The 27778-nt window shown below is 38.4% G+C and overlaps 1 protein-coding gene across 2 annotated transcripts in view; it reads right to left on the bottom strand.

The window, feature by feature from the left end:
- The window catches only part of LOC149239681 (zinc finger (CCCH type) helicase family protein), a 319676-nt gene that overhangs the window by 129886 nt on the left and 162012 nt on the right, over positions 1-27778 (bottom strand). For both annotated transcript variants that reach the window (XM_089373483.1, XM_089373484.1), the window contains 4 exons: positions 8180-8336; positions 7759-8024; positions 7404-7592; positions 6690-7244 (listed from right to left, as the gene is read on the bottom strand). In XM_089373483.1, the coding sequence (XP_089229609.1) occupies positions 6690-7244; positions 7404-7592; positions 7759-8024; positions 8180-8336 (1167 nt within the window). The remainder of the gene's footprint in view (positions 1-6689; positions 7245-7403; positions 7593-7758; positions 8025-8179; positions 8337-27778) is intronic.

Below are 27778 nucleotides of genomic sequence, written 5' to 3'. Positions count from 1 at the left end.
GCTCATCAAGGATATCGAAGCGGAACCCAAAGAGAAACAACACTTAGAAGTGCTTTGGCGATCCACCATATTGTCTGCCCAATCAACATCAGAATAACCATGCAGCCTCACATCTCCGGCAGTGTATCTCAATCCATGAGTGATTGTGCCCTGAAGATATCTCAAAATATTCTTGGCACCAATCCAATGTGTGTGATGAGGTTCAACCATATATTGGCTCAACGTGTTCACTGCAAAACATATATTCAGACGGGAGTTCACCAAGAACATCAGTGCTCCTATGAGTTGATGATACTCAGAAGCATTTCCCAATTCAGGTCCGGCAGCACTACCGCATAACTTCTTAAAGTTAAGCTCCATCGGGGTAGTCACAAGCTTGCAGTCCACCATCTCAAATCTTTCCAATATCTTCACAACATATTTTCCTTAAGATAGGAAAATTTCTCTTAGCTTTTGCCAGACCTCCAACCCTAGGAATTAGTGCATCAGTCCTAGGTCCTTCATCTCAAATTCAGAAACCAACTCCCTCTTACGTTTGTGAGTGAGGGTCTGCACCTATCAAAAAGAGGTCATTTGTATAAAGCACCAGTATGAGAGGTCTATCATCTTCAACTTTAAAGTAAAGGTTTGGATCGGCTTCACTCCTAGTGAATCCCAGCTTCATCAGATAGCTATCGATTCTCTCATACCAAGTCTGGGGTGCTTGCTTCAAACCAAAGAGAGCTTTCTTCAACCTACATATATGAGATTCCTGGTCATCAACCTCAAACCCCTCTGGTTGTTCCACATCTGTGGTCTTGCTATTAATTGAGGGGAATGGTCCCCTTGTAAGCCTTCCATCGGCATGTCCCGGATATATACTTTCATGCTCTTCTTTGAACTTGGCATCCCAGTCACCATCTGTCTCATATCGGGTAGGGCCTTGTAATCAAGATGGGAAAACCTCTAGTTCCATGGTTCAGATTGTAGAGATGTGTCGCAAGACATGGTCCCCAATGGACTTCGTGCAACTTGATAAAAAGTGCCAACCCTGAACCCAAGAGCAAAAGCATCTTTAAAATTCCCTTTCCAAACATGTACCTTTCCATCGATGAATGCCACCTTGTAACCTTTGTCATCCATTGCCGAAATGGACACCAGGTTCCTTTTGAGATCAGGTACATATAGAACTTCTTGTAAATGAATAGGGTTACCCTGATTCAATTGAAAGGTAACATTCCCTACAACCTTTACGGGATAGGTGGCATCGTCTCCAAGAATAATCTCCAAGTTTGTTTCCTTCTCTAACAGATTAGAGAGAGCTTCCTTATATCCGGTGAAGTGCTTTGAAGCACCACTATCAATGAGCCAAATACTCCTTTTGCTTATTGTTAACCACATCTGATTCTTCATACCTGGAGTTCCTTGCTTTCTTGGAGGGTCGACCATTTCCTTGATATCCCGCATTCCTTTTTCCTTTGCCATTGTACCAGTCATTCCTTCAATCATTGTTGTTAAAGTTTCCCCTGGAATAATGATTGTGATCATCATCATGTGATGTGTCCCTTTTATTTGGACACTCCCTTGCATAGAGGCCAAACTTATTGCAAGCAAAGCACCTGCGCTTCCTTCCACCCTTAGATCTGAGATTTCCATTGAAGTGACCTTTAGACCCTGCATTATTTCTCCTTTTGGCATGAGTGGAGAAAGCAGTGGGGTTGCCTCTATTAAAAGGCATTTCTTGCTCCACCATTCTTGTTTCTTCCTGAATGCATCTTGACATCAATTCTTCAAATCCCGGAATTCGATCATTATTGATAATAGTGGTTCTAAATATATACCACTCGGGTGGGAGCCCTCCAAGAGTAGTGATAGTAAGTTCCATGTCAAATATGATTTCTCCAATCGATAGAAGATCATTCTTGATCTCAATGATCAAGAAGTAGGATTGAATATCCTCATCTTTGCCCTTGGTGTACTTGTTCAGTGCATTACATAATCCATCACTTCTTATTCTTCCAATGTCAGATCAAGAGAGATCTTCCATCCGTGATAGTCAGAGTTTTCACGGAGCTTGTCTTCAACCGGGAAGTGGGATGAGGAACCCATTAAGCCTTTGACCTTGTCCAATTGTCTTCGGTGATTGCTCTTTCACTTTTGCTTGGGCTTTGTCTTCACTTCACCTCTGATACCATGGTAATTTTAGGTATGTTCTATGCTTAAGAGAAATTTACTTCAATTTCTCTTATAGGCCCAATATCAATTTCCAGATTAACAATCACATCAGCATGATAGTAAAATGCAGATAGAACATAAACATAAACAGTAAAAGACAAGCCAAGACAAGAGAACACAAGATGTGGCACCAACCAGGGACAAACCCCAATGTGGGGAAATCCTTAATAAAATCTTCTTATATTCTTCAATAGTTCAGCAGAGAGAGAAAGATAGTACAAATATACAAATCAGATATTTTATGACAGCAGCAGTAAGTCCATCATTCTGCTAACGATGACTATTCTAAGATACAACCTTGAATCCTTATGACAGTCTTCAAACATTCATTAAGAGTCTTATAGCATATCCTTTTAGTAGATCATCAATCTAGTAGCCCTCCACATAACACTGCTACAACATTCCTCTGATTGCTTGCTGCTCCTGCAATTCTGGTTAGGGCACAATATGCAACCCTAAACCTTCCACACTGTCAACGAACTAAGCCCTTCTAGGGCTGCAATCCACCTAAGAGAGTCTCCCCTTTATCCACGCTGCCTCCTGCAAGCAATGTACACCTCAATGTTGCCTTGGAACAGCCTTAGCTACTTGCTATGGCTTGCAGCCTAGCAAAGCAGCTAGTTATAGTTGTGGTCTCCTCCAACAGACCCAAACAAGTCCTTAACCCATGCCTAGACATAGCCTCTATTACTACACTATAACCTACAACAACTCATGCTTCACACCGTCAACAAGTTTATTCTAGCTGCGTTAGGGCTCCTCTTGCTGCGGCTTAAGGTCTCTTCTTGGCTGTGTATTAGGGCTCCTCAATTGCTGTGGATCTGGCCTCTTGACTACGTCTTAGGCCTCTCTTTAAATTGCATATTAGGCCTCCTTGCTATGAATTATGCCTCTCTTAATTGCAATTTAGGGCCTCCTTTAGGCAGCAGCTTCATTCGACAGCAGATTAGGGCTCCCTTTGGTTGCATATTGGAGCTCTTCTTGATAGCGAATAGGTTTCCTCTTAACTACGGATTAAGCCTTCCTCTTGAATGCATATTGGATCCTTCCCTTTGACTGTGGCTAGGGCTTGCTTGTCACTATGGCTATGGCTCCTTTTAGATCTTCGGCTAGGGCTAGATCTCCTTCTTTAGGACTGCGGCTAGGTCTCTCACTTGATCTCTCTTACCACCAAACCCAAACGAGTGGAGAGAGATCATGAGAGATGTGTGTAACAAATGACTTGAGGCCTCCTCTATTTAAATGCAACATTGAGGTTGAGTTGGGGGTTATTTGGTTGTTCGCTGACCTTGACAAATTGTCAAATAATATAAATAAGTTCATATCTCCATAAATACATGTCGAAATTGGATGATCTTTAGATCAATCCTACACCTCTCGAAGAGAGGAATCCAAGAAAAATATCAGTGGCCATAAATAAGATGACCCACATGGAGTTTGGCCCTAGTTGCCAATTTTATCACATCAATGGTTATTGTCATTTTTCATAGGAACATGTTTCACTGACATACATCAATGTCATGCCACTACCGAATATCATTGTCATAAGAACATCTATGACATATCATGGCCCAATATTATTGTCATACCATACAACACACACACACACACACACATATATATCACACGGTGATTAAAACAATGCCATGCATCTCTGTTTCATCATCACTATCATAAATATTGTCATATATCAATGTCACATCGATGCCATAGACATCATTGTGATATACATCACTGCCATAAGTCCTTGTCATACATCATTGTCAAGAGAATGCTTGAACCCTTGGTATATATCTATCTTTTAATGGCTACATTATTGATGCGTCACTCAACAAATTGGTCCATTAGGTCTCCAACGGCTAGGTAGACCCTCTTATGGCTGGTTGACTTTGCCTATGGTTATACTTGACTTGACTTTTCCCTTTAATAAATCAAATTAGCCACCTAGAAGCTAGATCTCCAATGCACTTTCCCTTCTGGAAATTCTAGAACATCAATATTGCTCTACCAGCCTAGACCTATACTGGTTCTCTCTCAGAATTTCCATATCTTGCAAGGAATTGCCACATCATTACCTGCGCTGCCACATCATCTACCCCCTATGTTGGTTTTTTAATGCCGCGATGGATCTCTGAAATCTGGCACCTGGGTTTTGTTCTCCTTGTTTTATTAATTATTTTGGACATAATACATGTGTGATTTTCCCAACACTCCACCTCTTTTCCCACCCAGAATCTTGCTTTAACCTATTGACCAAGTTGTAACTAGCCACTTTTTTCTCCAATTGGAAAAATTTTTCATGTTATGGATTACTCTCATCAAACTACACAATCTTAGACCAAATTGACTTTTTGACCACTAGGACCACTTTGCATTAGGAACCATGAACTACCTCGAGAAAGGTGGCAGTGGTCAATATGAGACTACAATGCATGAGTGTTGTCTGAGGATACTACACCAAAGCCAAGGCCACCTATAGACTTTATAGACAATAACCATGTGGTAAGACATAGGTGCACCTTGACGCGAACTAAACTAGCCCATATAACAGTGATTACCCCTACAAATGCAGGATCCCATAAAACCATGAGTCCTCAAGAAGGCTCACCTATGGCCCTCCAATCTTATACAAAACAAAACAAACCTGAAATAAACCTCAAGGGACCATCCATGGTCTAACCAAAACAACAAGATACAAACTGAATGATAATACGCAGTCCCAAGATACTTAATACAAGGCCTCAAATGGTTTTTACATTGCTTTTGACTTGTGACCTTGACCTTATGTACCCCCGCTAACATGAGGGGTAATAAGATAAATAAACAATATATAAGTGTATGAGTAAAAAAGATAAATGATATAAATTATAACTGAGATTCCAAATATGCACTAGGAAGAAGTCCCATTTCATAAGTCATGCATTTTGATTGAAACATATCCTTTCATTAATTATGAATTACAAATTATTTATATATTTTTTTTATTTTTGTTTATAACAAAATGCATATCATGGCATAACACTCATGGAGAATGGAATTCTATAAATTTATTCAAGTTTCTATTTATTGTTCATACTCAATATACAAGTACTCTTGTAAACTAGTTCTCACATCAAAATGGCATCAAATCAAAATTAGTGGAAAGGCATCAACATAGGTAGGTAACAGGTTATCTTTTTAACTTTATAAATCGCTGAAGGATTTATGTCATATGGATGTTCTTGTTCGGAGTGATTTATTTCTCGTTCAAACTTGCTATACAAGTACTCTTATTAAAGTGGTTTTCACATCAACATTAGTGGGCAAGCATCAACATAGTTTGTAAAGCTTTTTAACCTTATAGATTATTGATAGGTTTAGGGATGCCCATGTTTAGCGCAAATTTCCACCAATTTTCCAAGATGAGGGAGCATGGAAGTGGGGAAATGCACGTGGGAGTACAGGTGGAGGCACCCCCAATTTTTTAGGGCAACTCAGGGTGGATGCAAGAGGGCAGGGCTCCTATCACAGGGGTCCCCTTCTCTAAAAATGTAAAACTAATAATGAGGATGATAAAATCCCAACAATAACAATTCATACGAAATACTAAACAATAAACAATAAAATTTGTAAATGATATAATTATGATCTGAATTTAGATTCAATAATGAAATACTTTGATTCATAAACCATAAATGAAACAGAAATAGTAAAATATTGATACATTGATTTAAATTCATCATTCTAGAATCTAATTAGTACTAAGAAAAATAGTAGATACTGAAGTCTGAAATAGTAAATTGAAACTACTCTAACTCAAAAATAGTATAGAGAGACAAGTCAAAGACTCAGTCTGAGGTCATCAGTATCCAGAGTCAAGACAAACAATCGACAATGGAACATTGAAAATAAAATTAGCATAGAGTAAAAGTGAACAAGAGGTGAATAAAAGTGAAAAGTGAGGTAGGGTTTTTTTATATATTGTTTTTGCTTCTTTTTTTTCTTGCTTTTTGTTTTTATATTTTTAAAGGCTTTATAGGTAAAAATTTTGGCAGGATGCTCAGAAATCCCCCACTCATTGGGGGATGGACCAAAAGTACCCTATAAGTCCACCTTTTGGGGAAACATGTCCCCCACACTAGGGAAACAATTTTCCCAGTGTTTCCCCAAAAGGGGGACATGGGGAAGCATTTCCCCACCTGCCCCCCATGCCACCATTGCAGGAACATGGAAAACGTGGGGGCTGTGCCCCCCACCCTCGGGGACACATCCCCCATGGAACACTAGTTCAGGGTGATTTATAGCAGAAGCCTGACCCAAAGCATAATTCATACCAGAATATTTAAACCTGGTTGTTTCTTTCCAGCATACATGATAAGACCTTTCCCATGGAAGAATCCCACATAAATATGAAGAAATGTTATTTTCTGTCACCATGCTAGATACATATAATGAATTACGAAGCTCACTGGAAAAAAGTATACGCAGAACAGTACCTGTAATTGTGCATACTTGCTGTTGTTTATTGTCAAAATTACTTGAACATCATTGAGATCACATGCAATTAGTGCAACAGCCAAAAACTCAAAGAATCTCTTTATAAGATCTTTTTGCATCTCCAATTCTTCATCCCTGCTAAAAGATGTTATTGTCCATATAATGCATTGGACTTTGGTCCAAGGCACACTGGTACGTCTTATAAACTGAGTAGGATCAATATCCCATAAGATTTCAGCATCCAAGTTATATAACTTGTCTATGTGCATGCCCGCAGTAGATCCTTCCTTTGTGCAATATGATTTTGAGTTCATTGTAGTTATGATAAGTTTACTTGGATCATAATGTAGGGCAAGATTTAGAGAGAAGTGAAAGTCAGACTCTCTAAAGACAAGAATGCAATTTTTATTATGTTCTCCGACTTCGGGCAAAAGATTCATTAGTGGTACTGCAGGAGTTATTTTATCCTCAAATTCAACGCATTTCCTATATTCTGAAACTTCTGAAGCTTGAATATTATGAGAGAACAGGCATTCCTCTCCATAGCGGCAGCCCTATTCACACACATTTGAAAGACACCTTCTCAAGATGCAATATTGTAGTAATAGGCATGAAGCCTTGTGTATCCAGAAACATGTATAGAGAAATACAGTGAATATAACCAAATTGCATGCTACAATGTCGAACAGATTTTCACCAGTTTAGATGTTTACCTGCAATGTCCAAAAAAATTTGCACAGCTCTTGTTTAGCATGATCAGTATGTGAGAAAAAACAGCTATTCCCCCTTTTACATATTCCCTTGGCAAAGAACTTGCAGACAGGTGTGGCAGTTGTTGGTTGGTCATGGAAATATTGTCCTTCAGAATATGAAAGATTCTGTTGTGTACATTGGGTTCTTATCTATGAAGATTTATAAAATAGGAAACAGGATCAGGTCTTGAAACGATATTCATGCAAATGACTAAATAAACAGCACCGAAAATTAATTCATTTAGATTTAACCTATGACTGAGTACTTGGATTAACCAGCTGTCACTATATTGCATCACAAAACTACATTACTGACCTCTTTGATAATTTCTGTAAGCTCATTTCCTATACTTGAAGTATTCAAGGACCCTGAGTCAACATATGAAGCCTGAATACAAACATCTGTAACAATATCATCTGCTAGTTCAGTGCCAACGGCAAAACTCAAGTTTGCTTCAAGTTGTCTTGGAGAGAGAAAGCATGTGTGCTTGAAATCATAATCATTGTAATACAATGGTGGACCTTCCAAAATGCAGAGAAACTTGGGCCTGAAGCGATGCATTATTGCCATCACAACCTCATCTGAGAAAAAAGAAAGACAGTTGTATTATATCCACAAAGAAATAAATTTTCACACCAAATGAAACATTGGGAAATCTCTATGTACATGTTTCAGTTGTGTCCAGAAGAAAATTGAAGTTTTACTTCAACTGAAAGTTAGGGAAATCACTATGTACATGTCTCAGCAATAGCATGAAGTGATGACGGCACCAAATGGTGGAAAGAAGACCACTCCTGCTCAAGCCTAGGAGCAATTGAAGCAAAATCATGTGTCTGAGTTGTGAAGATCTCATTGCCAGCCACTTGAATGAGTCGTTGCAATCGATGCTTGTCCTTCAAAAAGTTCAAAAAGGCATTTCTTTTAAGATACCACATGTAACTCTTTGTCCCATGACGTAATTATTCTATGAAGTAATATATGCAGAGTTTCTTTTCAGAAAAGGCGCTATAATTTACAGATCAAGCCAAATAAGTCAAGAAAGCTAAGGCAAGAGGAGAAAGCTAAAGATAAGATAATTTTAATAATGTCCACAAATGAGCAAGAAAAGGTCAATGAGAGTAGAGACAGGAGAGTACAATCAATAGTCAATAGATTGTGGCAGTGTCTAGAACACTCCTAAAAACTTTAGTGTAAACAAGAACGAAAATTGAATGATTTGAAGAACAGAAATCCTGATGTGCAATATGCAAGTGCAACAGACCAGAAACAGCCTTTAGTTGTATATGTTGCTGACTTTATTTACATCAAGTTCTGGTAAATTTTCTAGAATCTTTCAACACAAACAAGTTTAGAAACTTACAACGTCAATGCAATAAATGTCACTGACATTGAATTGCTCCATGTTCTGGAACAAATTCAAAAAACTTACAATATCATTCAGCACTAGTGGCAACATGTGCAAGCATACAACCTAAAAGCAGGCATTTTCTCCAGTGGTTTATTCCAAGCAAGGGTATGATCTCAATAAAAGCTCCTCCAGTTGCTAGTTCTTCAAAAATCCAATCTATCAATCAACTGCCAAGATTATTTTCTTTTTTCTGCAGATAAGGCATGAAATCAAACACAAAGTTACCAAGAGACCAATGACAAGCATATGTTAATGGTATTAAAATTTACAGGATGTTAGTTTTTGATAGAAACCATAGTTTTAACAACTGGCCAGTTTGAGCCAGTAATGGGTCAAACCAGCTGGTCAGCAACCTTCAGCCAATGAACCAGCAGGAAAATCTGGTTTCGCAACTGACCCAACCTGAACTGGCCAGTGCCACTCCAAACTGGGTTGGTCCGTACTTTGATGCATGTGACAAACTATGGGACCTGCAGGCAACATTTTGGAGTGGGCTATTGCCCTCCAGAAACAACCTCACTTACACTATAAAAGCAGCCCACCCCTCCTATTTGCCTCCCACCTCTCATTTTGAGTTTTTGTGAGCATATGTGAGCTTGGAGAGTGCTGCAACAGCCCTGAGATTTGCAGCAGCAGTCTAACAGCAGCAAGTTTGATGCTTGTAATCATATTGTGTAATGTCCCTTTCTAGAAGCAAAGGGGGATTGAGCCTTGGCCTATCTAGATCCCATAGGCTAACGACAAGAAGAATAATGGGTCTTCATAAAATAGAATAATAATTACTAAAAGGGGTAAAAAGTCACCCATGTATTGCCCGTGGTATTCAAAGGAGGGAATTAGTATAAAAGGGAAAAGGAGGATTGAAGGGATCATGGAAGAATTATTGAGAGATTGTCAAGGAGCTCCAAGAGCTTCCAAGTAAAAAGGGGTAAACCCTGCTATCTACTAGCTTCAATGTTGAGAGACATACCCTAGTTGTAAATCATTGGCTTTAGGGTTGGAAGACACTCTCTAGCCAACTATTTCATTGACATTGGTTTCAGTGGCCACAAAGCTACCCTAGCCAGTTCTTCAATTGGTATGTGAAGTCTACAAGAGAAAAATTGATAGTGTTGGAACTCGTCACAACCAGCATTCAGTAAGATCAGCCCTCTAGGGAGCCGAGTCACCAAGCAAGGGTATCTCTTAGAGCCAGCTTGAATTCAACTGAAGAAAGTTTACCTGGGGGGGGTCAGTAACGCTAATAGCTAGGTAATTAGTTTATAAGGTCAATTTATCCGGACCAAGTGGGGAAGCACCAAATAACCGAATTGAATGCATATCTTAGAACGCAGAGATATTATCAAGAAGTCGAGGACCAAGTACCACTGATTTTCTAGTACCACTGATTTTCTAAGTTGTATTACCATCTCCACGGCCACAGCCAATTCCTCATTCCTCGAGTTCTCATTAAGCCAAGTTTGACCTTGCCAGATCGGGAGCCAAGTTCGCATTGATAAATTCGGCGGGGTTTGTAATCACTAGGATCGGGCCAAGTACTCATTGCTAAATCGAGCCAATTGATTCTTATTGCCCTGTCAGGGCTAATTAGGAGGGAAGTCTCACTACTAAGCTTGGATAAAGTTGAAATGCCAAATCCAGAACCAAATTCCTCATTGTTGAATTTCACCACGTCGAGGTTGAGTTGGTATTATCTGACCGAGAGCCGAGTTTCGTATTTCAGTGGAAATTTTTTATACTTTCCAGAATCAGGGTTGAGATTTCTAAACCCTAACTCGACCCAATCCAAGCTCTGCAAAAACTAAGTTTGAAATTGACAAATTAAACAAGCAGTCAAATCTTATATTGTCCAAGGGTCAAAAGCCAAAGTTTTTTTCTTGTCGAGAGAGCCAAGCTATTGAGGTCGTGTTTTGAAAAATGTAGTAAATCATTGGCCAAGTCCGAACTCGAGTTGCAGAGAAGTGGTTGGGATATAGGGTAACTAAATCACTTTCTTCATCCTAAAAGAAAATTTTGTAAATCCTTCTGAGATCTATGGTGAGTAAATTGGAATTGACATAATTAATTCTAAGTTTACATATTACGCTAGTTCTTATTTCGTTTATGAATTTATGTGTTGATTTATGAATCTTTGAGAACAAAATTTTTAATAAAACACAAGAAAACTCTTGTAAATTAAACAAGGGTTATTAAATCCTCGAGTTGGTTTTCAGTTGTCTAGTGAATATGGCATCTTTGGGAGGAGACCTTAGCAGCTTGTTTTCATCCCTAGGTATTCTTTCTCTCCTAAAAAATTCTAGATTTGATTGTTGCCCCTCTTTCAAGTAGGAAACAACCACTCCTTGTAAGCTAAATTTGTCTCCTTTTGGTTTTCAAATTTATCATAGGTTTTGAATTTTGCTTAGTTACATTCTAAGAAACCAGATTCGACCCTAACCTCCTGCGTGTCTCGAATCCGGTGAATCAGACACAATTTGGTGCGACACGTGTCCTCTGACCATGTCCCGATCAGGTCCGTCATGTCCTGATTCCGAGACACGTGTCCCCGTGAATGGCATGTCGCGCAGCCCATAAGGGGCATTTTTGGGCCATTTTACACTCACTTTTGAGTGTCTATCTTGTTGTGAGTGTGTGGGAACGATTAGCAAAGGGTTTGGTAGCATTTTGGAGGCGATATAAGCAACAGGTAAGTGCATTTTGTTTTTATTTTTTTTGGCATTTTTATCACAGCAATTTGCATGTGCATTTTTTTAATAAGTTTGTGCATATTTTCTTTATTTTTTTACAGCATTCATGGCTCAATCAAGGGCAGCAGGGAAGGGGCAAAGGAAGGGGAAGAATGTTCCCATTGGATATGCCCCTCCTGTTCCAATTTCATCAGGGTCTGCATGTGTTCCCTCTATTGGAAGTGGGGCTGCAACAGCGACTTCAAATGTTGAGGGAAGACAGTAGGCTCAAGATAACAAATATCCCTTGTGGAAGTATGTCACAAGAGAGCAAGGGCTAGGCATCAAGTTAGAGGGAGGAGGCAATGTTGCTTGGAAATGCAACTATTGCAACAATCATTTCATGAGCACATATTACCGTGTGAAATCTCATTTGTTGGCTTTACCAGGTTGTGGAATTGCAGCATGTACACAGGTATCTTTAGCTAAGAGAAAACAAATGGAAAAAGAGGCCAATGTTGGTATGGAAAAGGTGAAAGCAACATCTAAAGAAACCAAGAATGATGATCCCCTTCCATTCTTGAGGAAAAGTGGCAACAAATTTCCATTTGAGAGTTTTGGTGGGGGACAAGCAGCGAAAAGAAAGGTAGTGGCACTTGGTCCAATGGACAAGATTTTTCAGAAAGAGAAACGGGAAGAGCTTGATCTCACCATTGCATTATTTCTCTATCAGAACTTCATATCCTTTAATTTTGCATGTTCAACTTTATTTATTGAGATGTGCCGAGCTCTAACTCGAGGGTCTCCATCAAGGTATGTGCCTCTTGGGTCGAAGAAGCTTAGAATCACATTGTTGACTAAGGCAAAGAAAGAGGTGGACAAAATGCTTGAGCCTATTAAATCAGCATGGCCAACATTTGGGGTTAGTATTGTTTCTGATGGATGGATAGATCTAGCACACTACCCACTCATCAACTTCATGGTCCTTTCCTTGAATGATCCAATTTTCTTGAAATCAGTGGATGCGCTTGGACAATACAAGGATGTACAATATATGGTTGAGTTGTTCATTAAAGTTATTGAAGATGTCGATGTTGATTCCTATGTGCAAATCATTACAGATAATGCACATGTTTGCAAGGTCACTGGCATGATTGTGGAAGCTAAATATCCACAGCTAGTTTGGAAACCTTGCATTGTCCATTCCTTGAATTTAGCACTTAAATCTATTGCTTCTGATGTGCTTTGGATTAGAAGTATTATTGAGGATGCACGACATATCCGCAACTTTGTACAAAATCATACAAATGCCCTCACAATCTACAAGGAGAACACCAATCTATCATTATTGAAGATTTCAAATACATAGTTTGCCTCTTCATTCATCATGTTGAAGAGGTTGAGGGAGGTCAAGACCGCTCTTAGGGCCATGGTTATTTCAAAGTTTTGGTCTTTTTGGAGAAACACGAATCAAGCAGCCTCAAAAAGAGTGAAGGACACAGTGTTAGATGATGCTTGGTGGGAGAGGATAGATCTAATTATTAATATCATGGACCCTATCATTTCTTTGCGATGATTTGTAGATACAGACCAACCCATCCTAGAAGAAGTTTATGAGGGATGGGATTCCATGATTGAGTCTGTAAGGAGCATTATTTTACAAAGTGAGTGCCCTGAGTACGAGACATCATCAGAGGCCTTCTTCACCACCATATAGGGTATTCTTGTCAACAAATGGGACAAGAACTGCACACCTTTGCATTGTTTAGCTCACTCATTGGACCTTCCCGCAAATTCCCTCCTCACATGGATGGTGAAATTTCACAAGGGAGGAAGGATGCATTGAGGCGGATATTTTAGGATAGAGCATCCCTTGATGAGGTGGAGGATGCCTTTGCAGAGTTTTCCACTGGCACCGGTCGATTTGCAGGATATGATGTGATTAGAGACAAGGGGGCTAAGAAGCCCTATTCTTGGTGGGTAGCTTATGGGGCAACAAGCCCTCCTCTACAACAGTTAGCCATGACACTCATCTCTTAGGTGACTTCATCCTCTTGTTGCGAGAGGAATTGGAGCACATATGGGAATTTGTATAGTGTCAAGAAAAGCAGGCTTGAGCAGTCTCACAGAGGGATGAGTGGTTGAAGCGAAAAACAAAGATGTGGGATGTCTTTCCTGATGACATGGGTTTGGACAACAATGTTGAGTTGGCATTGGCCAACTTAGATCTTAATGAGCCAAATGCTAGAACCTGTCACTTTTGATGATAGTGATATTGTAGAGGGGTCATCCTCCACACCAGCAAATGCAGAGATGACATTAGATACAAAGGAGGAGGATGCAGTAGAGAAGAGCAGTGGTGACCATGATGATGACAGTGATGTTGATTTTGATAATGATGATTGATGACTCATGAGCTACCTACTACCTTGAGCCTTGTAGTTTTTTTGTATTTTCTATTTCTATTTGCCATTGGCATTACTACTAACTATGTAACACATTTTGATTTTGATGACTTAATGAGAAAACTGTAGTATCTTATCTTTCTCCAATTGGATCATTAATGAATCTGTCGCAATTGTGTTTGTATGCAAAATGTTACTTTGTAAAACTTACATCTAGATGAAGATCTATGTTTGGATAAATGAATTTGTATCATGAATGAGAATTTGTGTAAGAAATATATAATTTTTAATATATATATATATATATATATGTGTCCTGTTCGGGGGGGTTAACATGCCCGTGTCGGACACTCAAATCCTCGTGTCCTCCATGTCTCGTGTCCCCATGTCAAGTGACTTAGGTTGTAGTTTTTTTCTATTTGCAAATTACTTTCCCTTCAAATATGAAATTTCATCATCCACCATTGCCCAAAAGCGAAAGCGGTTTAGGAAGGGAGGGAGGGTGGTTGTTATTTATAGGTTGAAACAACATTTCTTTGGTATAAGTGGCTAAGTATTCCCATATGAGGCACCAAATGCAGTGATAGAGCAAATTAGGATTGAATAACTTGAAAAGTCTGATAATTTGAGGAGGAGAAGGTCAGGGAAAAGGCTATAAAAGTAGAAATTGCAAGGAAGAGGGAACTTGCATGAGCTGTGGGAGTTGCAATGGCATGTCATGATTTTGACCTTCAACACTGCTCCTTTATCCCTTCCACCAATGCCCATGACCCCTTCTATTATCTTCCTCTCCCTCTTCAGTCTCAAAGTCAAGCTAAAGGTAAAAGAAGGTTGAACATTAAGAGTTATTCTGCACCTTCACCCACCTCTTTCTCTACCAGTGTTGCTATCTCCCAACCAAGTCTAAATCAACCGACTTTGGATACCCATTGGAAAAGGAAACGCAAAGAAATTGCTTTTCAATACATTGCTAGATGGCAATATGATGCAAACATCCCCTTTAACGTTGCCCACCCACCTTATTTCCAAGCCATGTGGGACTTTGTTATATCTACAAGAAAGGGCTTCAAAGGCCCTAGCATGGATGACTTGAGGGGATCTCTGTGAAAATTCCTTGAAATGCAGTGACTGAAAATAATTCTTCTAATTAATAAATTAATTATGCAGTTTATTTTGTTTACGGCAAAATAAGAAATTCTCACACTGTAATTTCTTTACCATAAAAAAATAAACGTTGTGAAAATAAAATGTTGGAACTGAGGAATATGCTAGCACACAAACATAAAAATGACAAATGTCCCTGGAAAAACCCAATGTGGGAAAATCGATGCAACAGGTGAGGGTTTTATTTTTGTGTGGCAGTGAGTTCTGAGTGCAATAAATTTGGATGCCCAAGTGGCTATCCAATCTAAGAGAAATACTGGCAAAATAATCTAAGGGAATTTACCCTCGTCTCCAAGAAATCTCGGCTCAAATTCACAACTGAAAAGCAAGTCGTCCAAACCCTCTACAAAGGCCCTGCATCACCTCTGCGCAACATTCCACGCGCTCAACCTGGAATTGATGCTAATCAAGTCGTCCTACCTATTGCTGACTGGGAAAGTGTCTCTCCTGCCTCCTAGAAAATTGTTATGAAACCAGCTCAAGAATAGATAGAAAAGATAGATCAACGCCTTAGAATTCAGCCTCTTCAAGGGGGCAACCTCCTTTACATTACATAAATGAACAATTCTTTGATGATACAAATGACAAAACCTCCTTTCTATATATAGGAGTCTAAGGAGTCACAATATAATCTAGCCGACCTAACAATAATAATATAAAGCCACAAAAATAACTATAGAGGGATTCTATGGGGCACAGAAATAACAACATGGGGGTAATAGGGGCACAACAATATAAATAAGGGGTATAACTACAATAGTAATGGGGTAATCACTAGTATTATAGGGACCCAACATGCCCCTCTCCTTCAAAAAAGTGTTGTCCTCAACGCTTGAGTAGTTCTGGATACTTCTGCATAAAATTCTCATCCTCCCATGTGGAATCTTCAACGGATAAGTTCTTCCACTTGATAAGATACTCTGAAATTGCTCGATTTCGTAGCTGTCGAGTTCTTGTTTCTGTGACTGCTTCCGGTTCCAATATAATTTTTCCTTCCTCATCAAGTTCTGGCAATATTGTTTGCACTAGGAGCTTGTCACCTATAACCTTCTTTAAACATGAAACATGGAAAACAGGGTGCAATCGAGAAGCTGCAGGAAGCTCCAATTTGTATGCCATAGTACCAACCTTTTGCAACACCTTGTGCGGACCATAATACTTTGGTGATAATTTATTATCCTTCTTAGCTTGCTTCAGGGACATTTGCTTATATGGTTGTAGCCGTAGGAATACCCAATCACCTACATCAAAACTTCTTTCACTGCGAGGTTGATTTGCCTGTTGTTTCATTCTATTTTGTGCCAACACGAGGTTATCCTTTAAGAGTTGGAGGACTTGTCGTTGATGTTCGATGTGATGTTCCACTGCCTGAACCTTAGAATTTTCTCTTAAATATGATGTGATGGATGGTGGTTGATACCCATAAAGTGCCATAAATGGGGTCATTTTTGTTTTTGTATGGAAGGAAGTGTTATACCACCATTCAGCCAGAGGCAACCATTTGACCAATTGTGTTTGTTTATCAGATACAAAGCAACGAAGATATCCTTCCAAACATTTGTTTACTATCTCAGTTTGCCCATCAGATTGAGGATGATAAGATGAGCTATGAGCTAACTGAGTACCAAGACAAGAAAATAATTCTGTCCAAAAATTTCCAGTGAAAATGGGATCTCTGTCACTTACAATAATCTTTGGGTTTCCATGTAGCTTTTGAATTGTTTCCATAAATGCAGTAGAAACTGTACTGGCTTTAAATGGATGTGATAATGCACAAAAATGTGCATACTTGGTAAGTCTGTCAACTACCACCATGATGACACTCTTTCCCTCAGACTTGGGTAAACCTGTGATAAAATCCATTGAAACCTCCTCCCAACGTTGGCTTGGAATGGATAAAGGTTGTAATAGACCTGGCATCTTAATTGTTTCAACTTTATTTTGTTGGCAAACCAAACATTCCGCCACAAACTTTTGAATATTTGATTTAAGGCCATCCCAAAAAAATTCCTTCTTAACCCTGTGGTAAGTTTTTAAAAATCCCGAGTGCCCTCCTAAGGGAGAAGTGTGCAATTCCATAAGAATCTTTTGTTTTAGTTGGGAATTCTTACAGAGGTATAAGCGATCTTTGTACCATAATGAATCATTTTGCCAGCTAAATGTATCAAACGTACTGGAATCTTGTTGTAGCTTTCGAATAAGTGCCCACACTTCTTCATCATTCTTCCATTCCTCCCTTGCTTCGTTTATCCAATCTGGTTGGATAATAGAAATGGCGCACAACAATGCTTCCACATCCTCATCCTTTCTTGAGAGTGCATCTGCCACCACATTTTGCTTCCCTTTTTTGTAGATGATTTCAAAGTCATAACCCAACATCTTTGTGACCCACTTTTGTTGCTCTTCAGAGGATAATCTTTGTTCTAAAAAGTATTTAAGGCTATCATGATCCGTTTTTACCTTGAAGTGTCTTCCCATTAGGTAGGGTCGCCATTTCTTAAGTGCATGGAGTATTGCCAACATTTCCTTCTCATAAATAGCTTTGCTTAAAAACTTTCCCTTGATTGTACGACTTTCAAAAGCAATGGGTCTTTCATCTTGCATTAGAATAGCACCAATTCCATTTCCTGAAGCATCACATTCCACAATAAAGGTTTTTGTGAAGTCCGGTGTAGCTAAGACCGGTGCTTGGCACATTGCCTCTTTAAGATGTTCAAAGGCCTTTGTTGCTTCCGGAGTCCATGAAAATGCATCTTTCTTCAATAATGTCGTTAGAGGTGCTGCTATTCTCCCATAATTCTTAACAAACTTGCGATAATACCCTATCAACCCAAGAAATCCTCGCAGATGCTTTATGGATGTGGGGATTTTCCATTCCTTAATGGCTTTAATTTTGCTAGGGTCTACCTTAACTCCTTCATGAGATACAATATGACCCAAATATTCCACCTCCTGGACTCCAAAGAAACATTTGGATCTTTTTGCATATAATTGTTTCTCCTCCAATAGTTGTAGCACCCTGTCAACATGTTCAACATGATCCTTCCAAGACTTGTTGTAGATTAGTATATCATCAAAAAATACTAACACAAATTTTCTAAGGAATGGTTTGAAAATTGAATTCATCAAACCTTGAAATGTTGAAGGTGCATTAGTAAGGCCAAAAGGCATGACCAAAAATTCATAATGACCCTCATGAGTTCTAAATGCCGTTTTCGGAATGTCTTCAATCTTCATTCTGATTTGATGATATCCCGAACGAAGATCCAACTTGGTGAAGTAAATTGATCCATGCAATTCATCCAGTAATTCATCAATGACAGGAATGGGGAACTTATCTTTAATAGTGAGCTTGTTGAGCTCCCTATAATCCGGACACATGCGCCATGATCCATCCTTCTTGTGCACCAATACTACTGGAGCAGAGAAAGAACTTTGACTTGGTTGAATTATACCAGCCTCTAGCATTTCTGCAACCATACGTTCAATTTCACTTTTTTGGACATAGGGATATCTGTACGGCCTGATGTTTGGAGGAACACTTCCTGGAATCAGATGAATAGCATGATCATGATCACGCATAGGCGGGAGACCTTTGGGAGTCTCAAATACCTTGGAATGATTGTCCAGGACTTTTTGGAGATCTGGAGAAATAGATGATTCCGATGTGGAAACATCTAGCGAACATAATTGTGCAATTACACCTCTTTGCTCCTTTTTTAGAAGCTTTGTCATACCATTAGAGCTGATTATCTTTCCTGGTTTCCCTGCAATACCCCTTAATTCAACTTCCTTTCCTTCTGTAGAAAATTTGATGAAAAGTTCTTGAAAATTAAAAGCTATTGTACCCAAGGATTGTAGCCATTAGACTCCTAGTACAACATCAACACCTCCCATTGGAATGGAAAGAATTGGGCTAGTCAATACATATTCTCCCATGGATAGCTTGATATTATGGCACCTTCCAGAGCAATTTATTGTTCCTCCATTTGCAATCATCACTTGACACTCTGGTGTTGGATATAGGAAGCAATTCAATTCTTTTGCTACTCTACAATGAATAAAATTGTGGGTGCTTCCTGAATCAATCAACACTATTACCTTTTTCTTCTTGATTTGTCCTTCTATCTTGATGGTTTGAGGAGTGGTAATTCCCGCCAATGCATTACAAGATATGGTCGGATTTATTTGTTCTTCATCTAGGCTTTGTTCCTGGAGTATATCTTCTTCTTTTGACCTTTCTTGCTCCTTTTCTTCTTCCTCTTCACAATCTGAAATAATTTCTTCTCAGCACACTTATGACCTTTAGTGTATTTGCTATCACAACTGTAACAAAGCCCTTTTGCTCTTTTTTCTTCCAATTGTTGTGGTGTCAACCTTATAGGTTGTGGAAGACTAGGGGCAACAACACTTCCGTCTTTATAGTTGTGAGTGGTATGCTTCCTGGTTGCCATAATTTTGCTTTCCATTTTTCTTGCTAACCTGAATGCCTTCTCTAATGAATCAGGTTCTCAAAGGCGAACATCATGTTGGATATTATCCTTTAAAGACCCTATGAACACATCAATCCTATGCTCCTCTGGAATATCTTTTACCCTTATGTTCAATTTTTGGAACTCCTCAATGTGCTCCATTACTGAACCCTTTTGTTTGAGACTTATCAATTGGCTAAAAAAAGTGTTTCTTTTTGTATCTTCATAATGTGCTATCAATTCTTCCGTAAAAATTGCCCAAGTGATAAATTTTTTACGAGAGCAAAGCCATTGATACCATACAAACTGATTTGGTTCCAAATATACAGTTGCCATACGTACCTTTTGTGTGTTTTGCACATTATTGAGATCGAAGAACTGCTCCATCTGTAATATCCATGTGGCGGGATCCTTGCCATCAAACTTCCTCATATCGATTTTTGGAATATAGTGGGTCTTCGATCCAACATTAGCGTCTATGGAATCATGATTAACATTACTTTTGTTCACATCATGAGTTTCCTTTACAACCTTTTCACCATTAGTAAGTATTTCTTGTAGAAAATTTGTCAAATTTGTCTTCAAATTTGCCATGTCTGTCTTCAAATCTGCCATGTCTCTCTTCAAATCTGTCTTCGAATCATCCATCTTAGCTTCCATGCCCTTTATCTTCGATTCCACGCCATTTATCTTAGATTCCACGCCACTTATCTTAGCTTCTGTTAGCTTTTGTGAGCATGACATTTGTTGCACTTGTTCTTGTAATTTTGATATATCATGTAGCATTTCTTCCTCTTCTTCATGAGTCATGCTAGAGCTTTCAGGTTCCTTACTAGGTGTTTGCATTTTCTTTCCTCGGGGCTCAGTTACCGATAATAATGCTTTACTATGCCCTTTGAATTTCGTTAAACCAAGCTTACACAAAAATTTAAAAAAAAACTACACACCTTTTTTCACTTTATAGAAGCCTGATATTGAATTTGATGTATCTCTGTAATTTCGGATCATTTATTTCTGAAATTGCGACCTGTAGTAGCCTTCTACGTCCTCTTTCCAATGCCACAAGTCTAACCCAAATTGGATTCTCCAAGAAAGAGTTATGTGAAATCTCCCACAGTGACTTGCTTTTAGACTAGTTCAGTAGAGCGAACTTGTACGACGTGCCACGAGTCACTGTTTCAACCTTTGAATCTGAAACACACATACAAAAAACTACAGTCCGTCCTCTTTCTGTACCTTCTTACGAAATTTCAATCCGATCCCCAGAGAGACAGTTATGACGATTTTCCCCAGGTCACCTGTTTTGAATGTAATTCAGGAGTCTGCAAAAAGACCAACTTCCTCAGATCATATCTCCACAAATATCGCGCGAAAAGCTCTGAAATTCGGACCCAAGGTTCAGCGCGATTTCTTCTCAAATGGGTTTTTTTTGCGACTTCTGAAACGTCACAGAAAAAAAGTTATAGCGAAAATGCCACGACGACCTGTTTGGAGCAGCGAAACCCTAGAATCCAAAGCTCTGATACCAAATGTTATGAAACCAGCTCAAGAAAAAATAGATCAACGCCTTAGAATTCAGCCTCTTCGAGGGGGCAACCTCCTTTACATTACATAAATGAACAATTCTTTGATGATACAAATGACAAAACCTCCTTTCTATATATAGGAGTCTAAGGAGTCACAATATAATCCAGCCGACCTAACAATAATAATATAAAGCCACAAAAATAACAATAGAGGGATTCTATGGGGCACAGAAATAACAACATGGGGGTAATAGGGGCACAACAATATAACTAAGGGGCATAACTACAATAGTAATGGGGTAATCACTAGTATTATAGGGACCCAACAAAAATCCTCCCGGCCTTTGGAAACTAAACCCCCACTCTAGCAAAAACAAATTGCTCACTGAAGAAACTATAGAGGCCCTGTGCTGCTTCTAGGGGAAATAATTCGGCCTCCTCTCTTACCTCTTTGGAACTGGAAAATCTTCCTCTGGATCATTGTCTTTGGCCCTCTGTAGCCCTGTGTCCCCTCTCCGGCTCGAACTCTATTGTTGGCTAGCTCGAACTGCCCAAGGAACTCACACTGCAGGCTCTCTGTTTTATGTTTCTCCATCTACCCATTGGCCTCTTCTTATAATCTCCAGTTGAGACTCCAACGGCCAAGATTAAAACTTAATCGATGGTTGAGATCATCTCCAAGTCGATCTGTGTGAGTTTCTAGAGAATTCTCACATTTCTCAATTAATTAACATTAATTAACCAGTTCTCCTATGTTAGACTTAGGAAAAACTTTAATGATGGTCAATTAATTTAATTGAGCTATCTCTAGGTGGAATTTTCATAAACGATTTATGGGCTTTGGAGAACTCCTATGCTTTAGCCTCTCCACAAATTTTCGAGACTATAACAACATCCGATGTTACAAAAACCAGTGTTGATAATATCGGTATCGGGAAAATATCGGCGAGGGTCTAGAAAATATCTCATCGGCAATATCGTTGAAAATATCGGCAAAATATTGGCAATATCGTTGAAAATATCGGCAAAATATCGGCAAGCATAAAAAATGCATAATATATTCATTTTTTTCAGATTTCTAAACATATAAAGCAATAACAACATGAACTAAACACATTGGCACATAAATATGAAGAAGGCATTGATATATATGTCATGATCAAACTTCAAAGGCGATACCAAATCCTGCTGATCCCTGATAATTGTCCAATCAAGGACTCAAAAAAAATAACATCACATACCCTGCGGATCCCTGATAGTGATAATTGTCCAATCAAGGACTCAAACAAAATAACATCACATATATAAAACTTTAAAAGTATTTCATCATCATGAGTTATAAACTTATATGTAGCAAAAGTTGCAAAACAAATAAAACTAGCAGCTATCTATCTGAAACCATTGGCCTCTCCCTAGCAGCTTTCTTTCTGTCTTGTTCAGCAATTGCTTCACAAGCTTTTTGTATAACCTCTTCACTAGAAACCATACAAGGCATTACATCTGCATCATATGCAGAGAGTCTGGCAAGATGGTATTTCAATCGTGTAACCCCTCTTGACATCTTGGTCCCACACAAGTTGCATGATATATATGCCTGATTTGTCCCACCAACAGCCTCCCCATAGTCCCAAAATATGGGTCCAAGACTTTTGGCATATTTGACATTTGTAGTGAACTAATTCAAAACTAGGGCACAAAAAAAAACAAAAAATTGGCATTAAACCCCCCAACACAAAATGAAAAAATAATAAGTAATAACCACCTCATTCAAAAAAAATTACTACATTATTTGCATTTTGCAATGTGAATGAAAAATGGCAATAAGAGGGTGCATAAGAAAGTTGAAAAGAAAAAAATGAAGCTTGCTGTCCAAATATGGAGAAAACCTTGCATTTGTTCATGGGCATGAAAATCATAGAAAATGGAAAAAAAAACAAAGAAACAAAATGTTGGTAGGCAAAGAGGCAAGCAAGCATAACCCTAAATCTATGAAAAGATCATTAACATAGGGGTTTTTAAGAACATACTTGTTAATGGAAGAAATGAAGTTTGTTTCACTATTCTTCAATCTTTGATCCACCAAAAAATCTTAATTGGTGGTGATAATCGTTGTTTGATCTTCAAACCCTCCTTGACAAGCACCACAAAACTCTTTCCCTTCCTTCTCCAACACTCAGAAACAGAAATGAAGAAAAAAAACCAATTTTTCCTTTTTGTAGCCGCGGAAAAACACGCCTGGCAATATTTTATATCGTCGCGCGATATTTTGCCGAAATATCACCGATATTTCGAAAATATCACAATATTTTCGGGAGCCAAAAATATCGCGATATTTACGCTATTCGACGATATTTCACCGATATTATCTACACTAACAAAAACTAACAATCTCTTTTGAAAACAGAGGTTTTCTCCATTGAAGAATATCTGAATTAGTTTAAAGAGTCATGGACCAAAATAGTTTGTTCCATCATATCAAATGGATGGACTGATGGAAAGAACCGCACTATTATAAATTGTCTCTTTCCCTCAAGGAACCATGTTTTTGAAATCAATTGATGCATTTGATAGGGTGAAAGATGCAAACTTGTTATTTGAGTTTTTGGATGAGATTGTTAGGATAGTGGGGAAGAAGAATGTTATGTAGGTCATCACAGATAATGGCTCAAACTATGTTCTTGCTAGAAATATGCTAGAGTCCAAATGTAGGACCATATTTTGGACCCCATGTGCTACAAATTGCATAGACATCATGCTTGAGGACATAGGAAAACTGGAGTTGGCAAAGAAAATTGTAAAGCACGCCAAGTGTGTCACAAAATACATCAACAACAACTCACAGGTATTGAGCTTAATGAGCAAAAGCATTGGGGCAAGGAGTTTGTTAGACTTGCCAACACAAGATTTGGAACTCACTCCCTCACGTTGCAATCTCTCAATTCCCAACAACAAAACTTGCAAAAAATATTTTCCAATGATGATTGGAATTCATCTTGGTGGACTCACAAACAAGATTGAAAAAAAAACAAAAGAAAAATGATAACACTTTTTGGAAAAAAGTAGCAGAGCCTGTGAAAATTGACAAGCCAATTGTTAACGTGTTTCAATTGGTGGATGTGGAAAGATTGGCCATGGGCTACATCTATGAGGCTACGAATTAAGCAAAGGAGAATACTAGCAACCTAAAAGGATAGACTAGGTAAATATGGCCTTGTTTAGTAAATCATTGACAACAAATGGAACAATCAACTCCATCGTCCTAAACATGCAGTCAAGTATTTCATGAACCCAAGGTATCATTACGGAGTTCGATTAGGAGAAGAATAGACCAAGGATGTCAAAGATGGGTTGTACAAGTGCTTGGAGAGTATGATGCCTGATGAATCCAAGCAGTTGAAAATACATCCACAGACCATTGCTTTCCCTAGAGCTACAAGTACCTTTGGCAAAAACTTGCCACAGATTGCAAGAGATGTGGATTAATTAGGTAAGAAATTCCATTTTTTTAAATTCAATTGTTTAAATTTCAAACTATAAATACTTACATTTTTAGCCAAACTTGCGCTCTAAATTGTTGGACATTGAACTAACTTTAGTCTTTGTCTTCACAACAATTGGTGGGAGTCATCTTCCAACAGATGTCCTCAATTGCAAAAATTTGCAGCTAGAGTTCTCAGTCAAACTTGCAATGCTTCTAGGTGTAAGTGCAATTGGGTTGTTTTTGAGTGGATGTCAAATTCACATGAAGAAGAAAAATCATTTGGAACAAAACGGTCAAATGTTCTCTCTTCATGCAATACAAGCTTCCACTAAGGTGCAACTAGTCACTGAACAAAAGACACGATAAAGATTCCAATAATGATCCATCTTCAAAATGGGTGGAGGAGACTCAACCTATGTTGCACAAAACGCTTTCTTGGGTGACGTACTAGTACCGACAAAGTACCAAAATGCCGAAATTCGGTTGAAACTTCACCAAAACGTTGTTGGCCATACCATACAGTATTTCACAATTATGAAATGTCATATGGTATGGTTGGTGGCGTTTTGGCCGAAAACTATGGCATTTTAGTGAGTTAAGATGTTTCGGGCACACTGAAGTGGCCAAGAACGGTGTGGGTCGCTTCTATGGCCCAAAAATGCTTAATTAAATATTTTTCCTAAAGTTGATTTCACTCCTAAGCTAATTTCATTAAAAAAATCACACTTAGAGCTCTCTCTTGCTTCTCTTGATATTAGTGGTGATTCAAGAAAAAACGGAAGTACAAGTAGAATTGCCTCTTCTCTAAATAAGCATCTCACTATATTTTTGTTGATGAGGATGAGGATTGTTATGATTACTAATATATAGTCGATATCTGTCGTTAGTTGATGTTTTATTTCAATTAGCCTCATGCATAAAGGATGATTTTTGAACCTTCAATGTACAACCTCATCTACAAAGGCTAATTTTGGACTTTCGCATCATGTAAAAATCATTAAAATGTCATTTATGTGTATCATTCTTTCTTTTCTTACAGGATCATCTATTATTAACTTATATACATATATATATATATGGCATTTCACCCAACGGTTGGGGCAACATTTCCATTTTTCGTGGATGACATTTCTAGTTGTACCCATTTCCAAAACTTCTAGATGTTTTGGCATTTCGTGCAACTTAGGACTCAACCAACTGAGTTTGACCATAATTTTGATTATTGATGCCAAAGAGTTGGGCGGGGTTGGTCCCAATGCAAATTTGCTAGTCGAAAATGGAGTTGAAGGAAATGAACCACCATGGATCGCACATAGTGATGGAAGAACTAGCCACGCAGCTTGGCCAACTCATACTTCTAGTTTTGCTAGGCCTAGTTTTGTTGCTAATATTGCTAAACTAAGTAACCGGATTCATTATATAGGGGCCACATGTCCGAATCCTGCGAATCGGACACGATTCGCTGGGGATTTGAATCCCAAAAGGGGACATGTCGTGTCCTAACGGGATTCATACGAATCCCGTTAGGACACAACGTGTCCCAATTCTGCAGGACATTAAGGCTGATCTCATCACTTTAAACAGATATTATAAGACAAGAATAAGTGATAACTATAAGACAAATGCAACCAGCAAGTGAATTAGAAAAGCTCACAAATCAATGAGAGATGACAAGGATGGATGAGATACAACAAGCTATCAAGAGAGAAATGCAAGAGGAGAACACAATTAGGATCTGCTTTAATGAAACTGCAAATGTGAAAAGTGCTTGTATCTAATTTAACCAAATATCATTTGTCAATCAGGATTCAAATAATAAAACGGTGATAGCAATACTTCCCTCTTGCCTATGTCTGCTTTATTAGGATTTCTCTTTTACTTACCAGATTATCAAGTAGAACAAGAGAAGTCTTCAGGACTGCTTAAGCACAATCAATAGGATAAGCTAATCATGTAATGAAATGCAAGAGATAAGAAATGTGCAATTCAACTAGTGAAGAAATGAGAGAGGGACAAATAGTAATCCAACAAGGCTATCTTCAAGAATCAATGCAATCTGCTGTCCAATATATTTTCAACATGTCACAATAATGCATGAGAAAACCAATGAAGGACTAATGAATGCACCAGACTTTAAGATATGCTAATGTTAGTCCACTGTCAACAAGAGATCAGACTGCTGCAATTTATTGCCAAGTATATAACAGTCAATTAAATGATGAGATCAGCCTTAATGATGACCTAATGAGAAAACTACAGCTTTTAGTGTCTTTATCTTACTATCTTGTAGTTGTAAGTTGTCTTTCATTTATGAATCATGATTTATGTGACCACTGACATGTATTTGAATTTTGTATGTACTATGCATGCTATAGATGAAGATCTATGTTTGAAATCAATGAATTTGTATCACTAATTAGAATTTGTGTAAGAAATATCTAATTTTTAATATATATATATATATATAACGAATCCTACGTGTCCTGTTCCGAGGGGTCAACATGTCCGAATCCGAAACTTGAATCCCCGTATCCTACGAATCCCGAATCCCGAATCCCCGTGTCAGGTGACTTAGTTGCTAAAGTTGCAGAGGAGTCAACATGTCCGAATCCGACACTTGAATCCCCGTATCCTACGAATCCCGAATCCCCGTGTCAGGTGACTTAGTTGCTAAAGTTGCAGAGGAGTCGCTTGGATAATTCTAAGAGGATCCTAGGAATTATCAACTAAGTCTCTCCTAAGGCCAACAAGGGCATGGGTCCCTTCTATGGCCCAAAAACGCTTAATTAAACATTTTTCCTATAGTTGATTTCACTCCTAAGCTAATTTCATTAAAAAAAATCACACTTGGAGCTCTCTCTTGCATCTCTTGATATTAGTGGTGATTCAAGCAAAAATGAAAGTACAAGTAGAATTGCATCTTCTCTGAATAAGCATCTCGTTATATTTTTGTTAAGGAGGATGAGGATTGTTATGATTACTAATATATAGTCAATATTTGTCTTTAGTTGATGTTTTATTTCAGTTAGCCTCATGCATAAAGGATGATTTTGGAACCTTCAATGTACAACCTCATCTACAAAGGCTAATTTTGGACTTTCACATCATGTAAAAATCATTAAAATGTCATTTATGTGTATCATTCTTTCTTTTCTTACAGGATCATCCATTATTAACTTATATACATATATATGGAATTTCGCCCAATGCTTG

This window comes from Pinus tabuliformis, chromosome 8 (assembly GCF_031772625.1).
Source record: "Pinus tabuliformis cultivar Carrire ecotype Pingquan chromosome 8, CPIR1, whole genome shotgun sequence".
NCBI classification, from domain to species: Eukaryota; Viridiplantae; Streptophyta; class Pinopsida; order Pinales; family Pinaceae; genus Pinus; species Pinus tabuliformis.
This window is presented reverse-complemented; position numbering and strand designations above follow the sequence as displayed.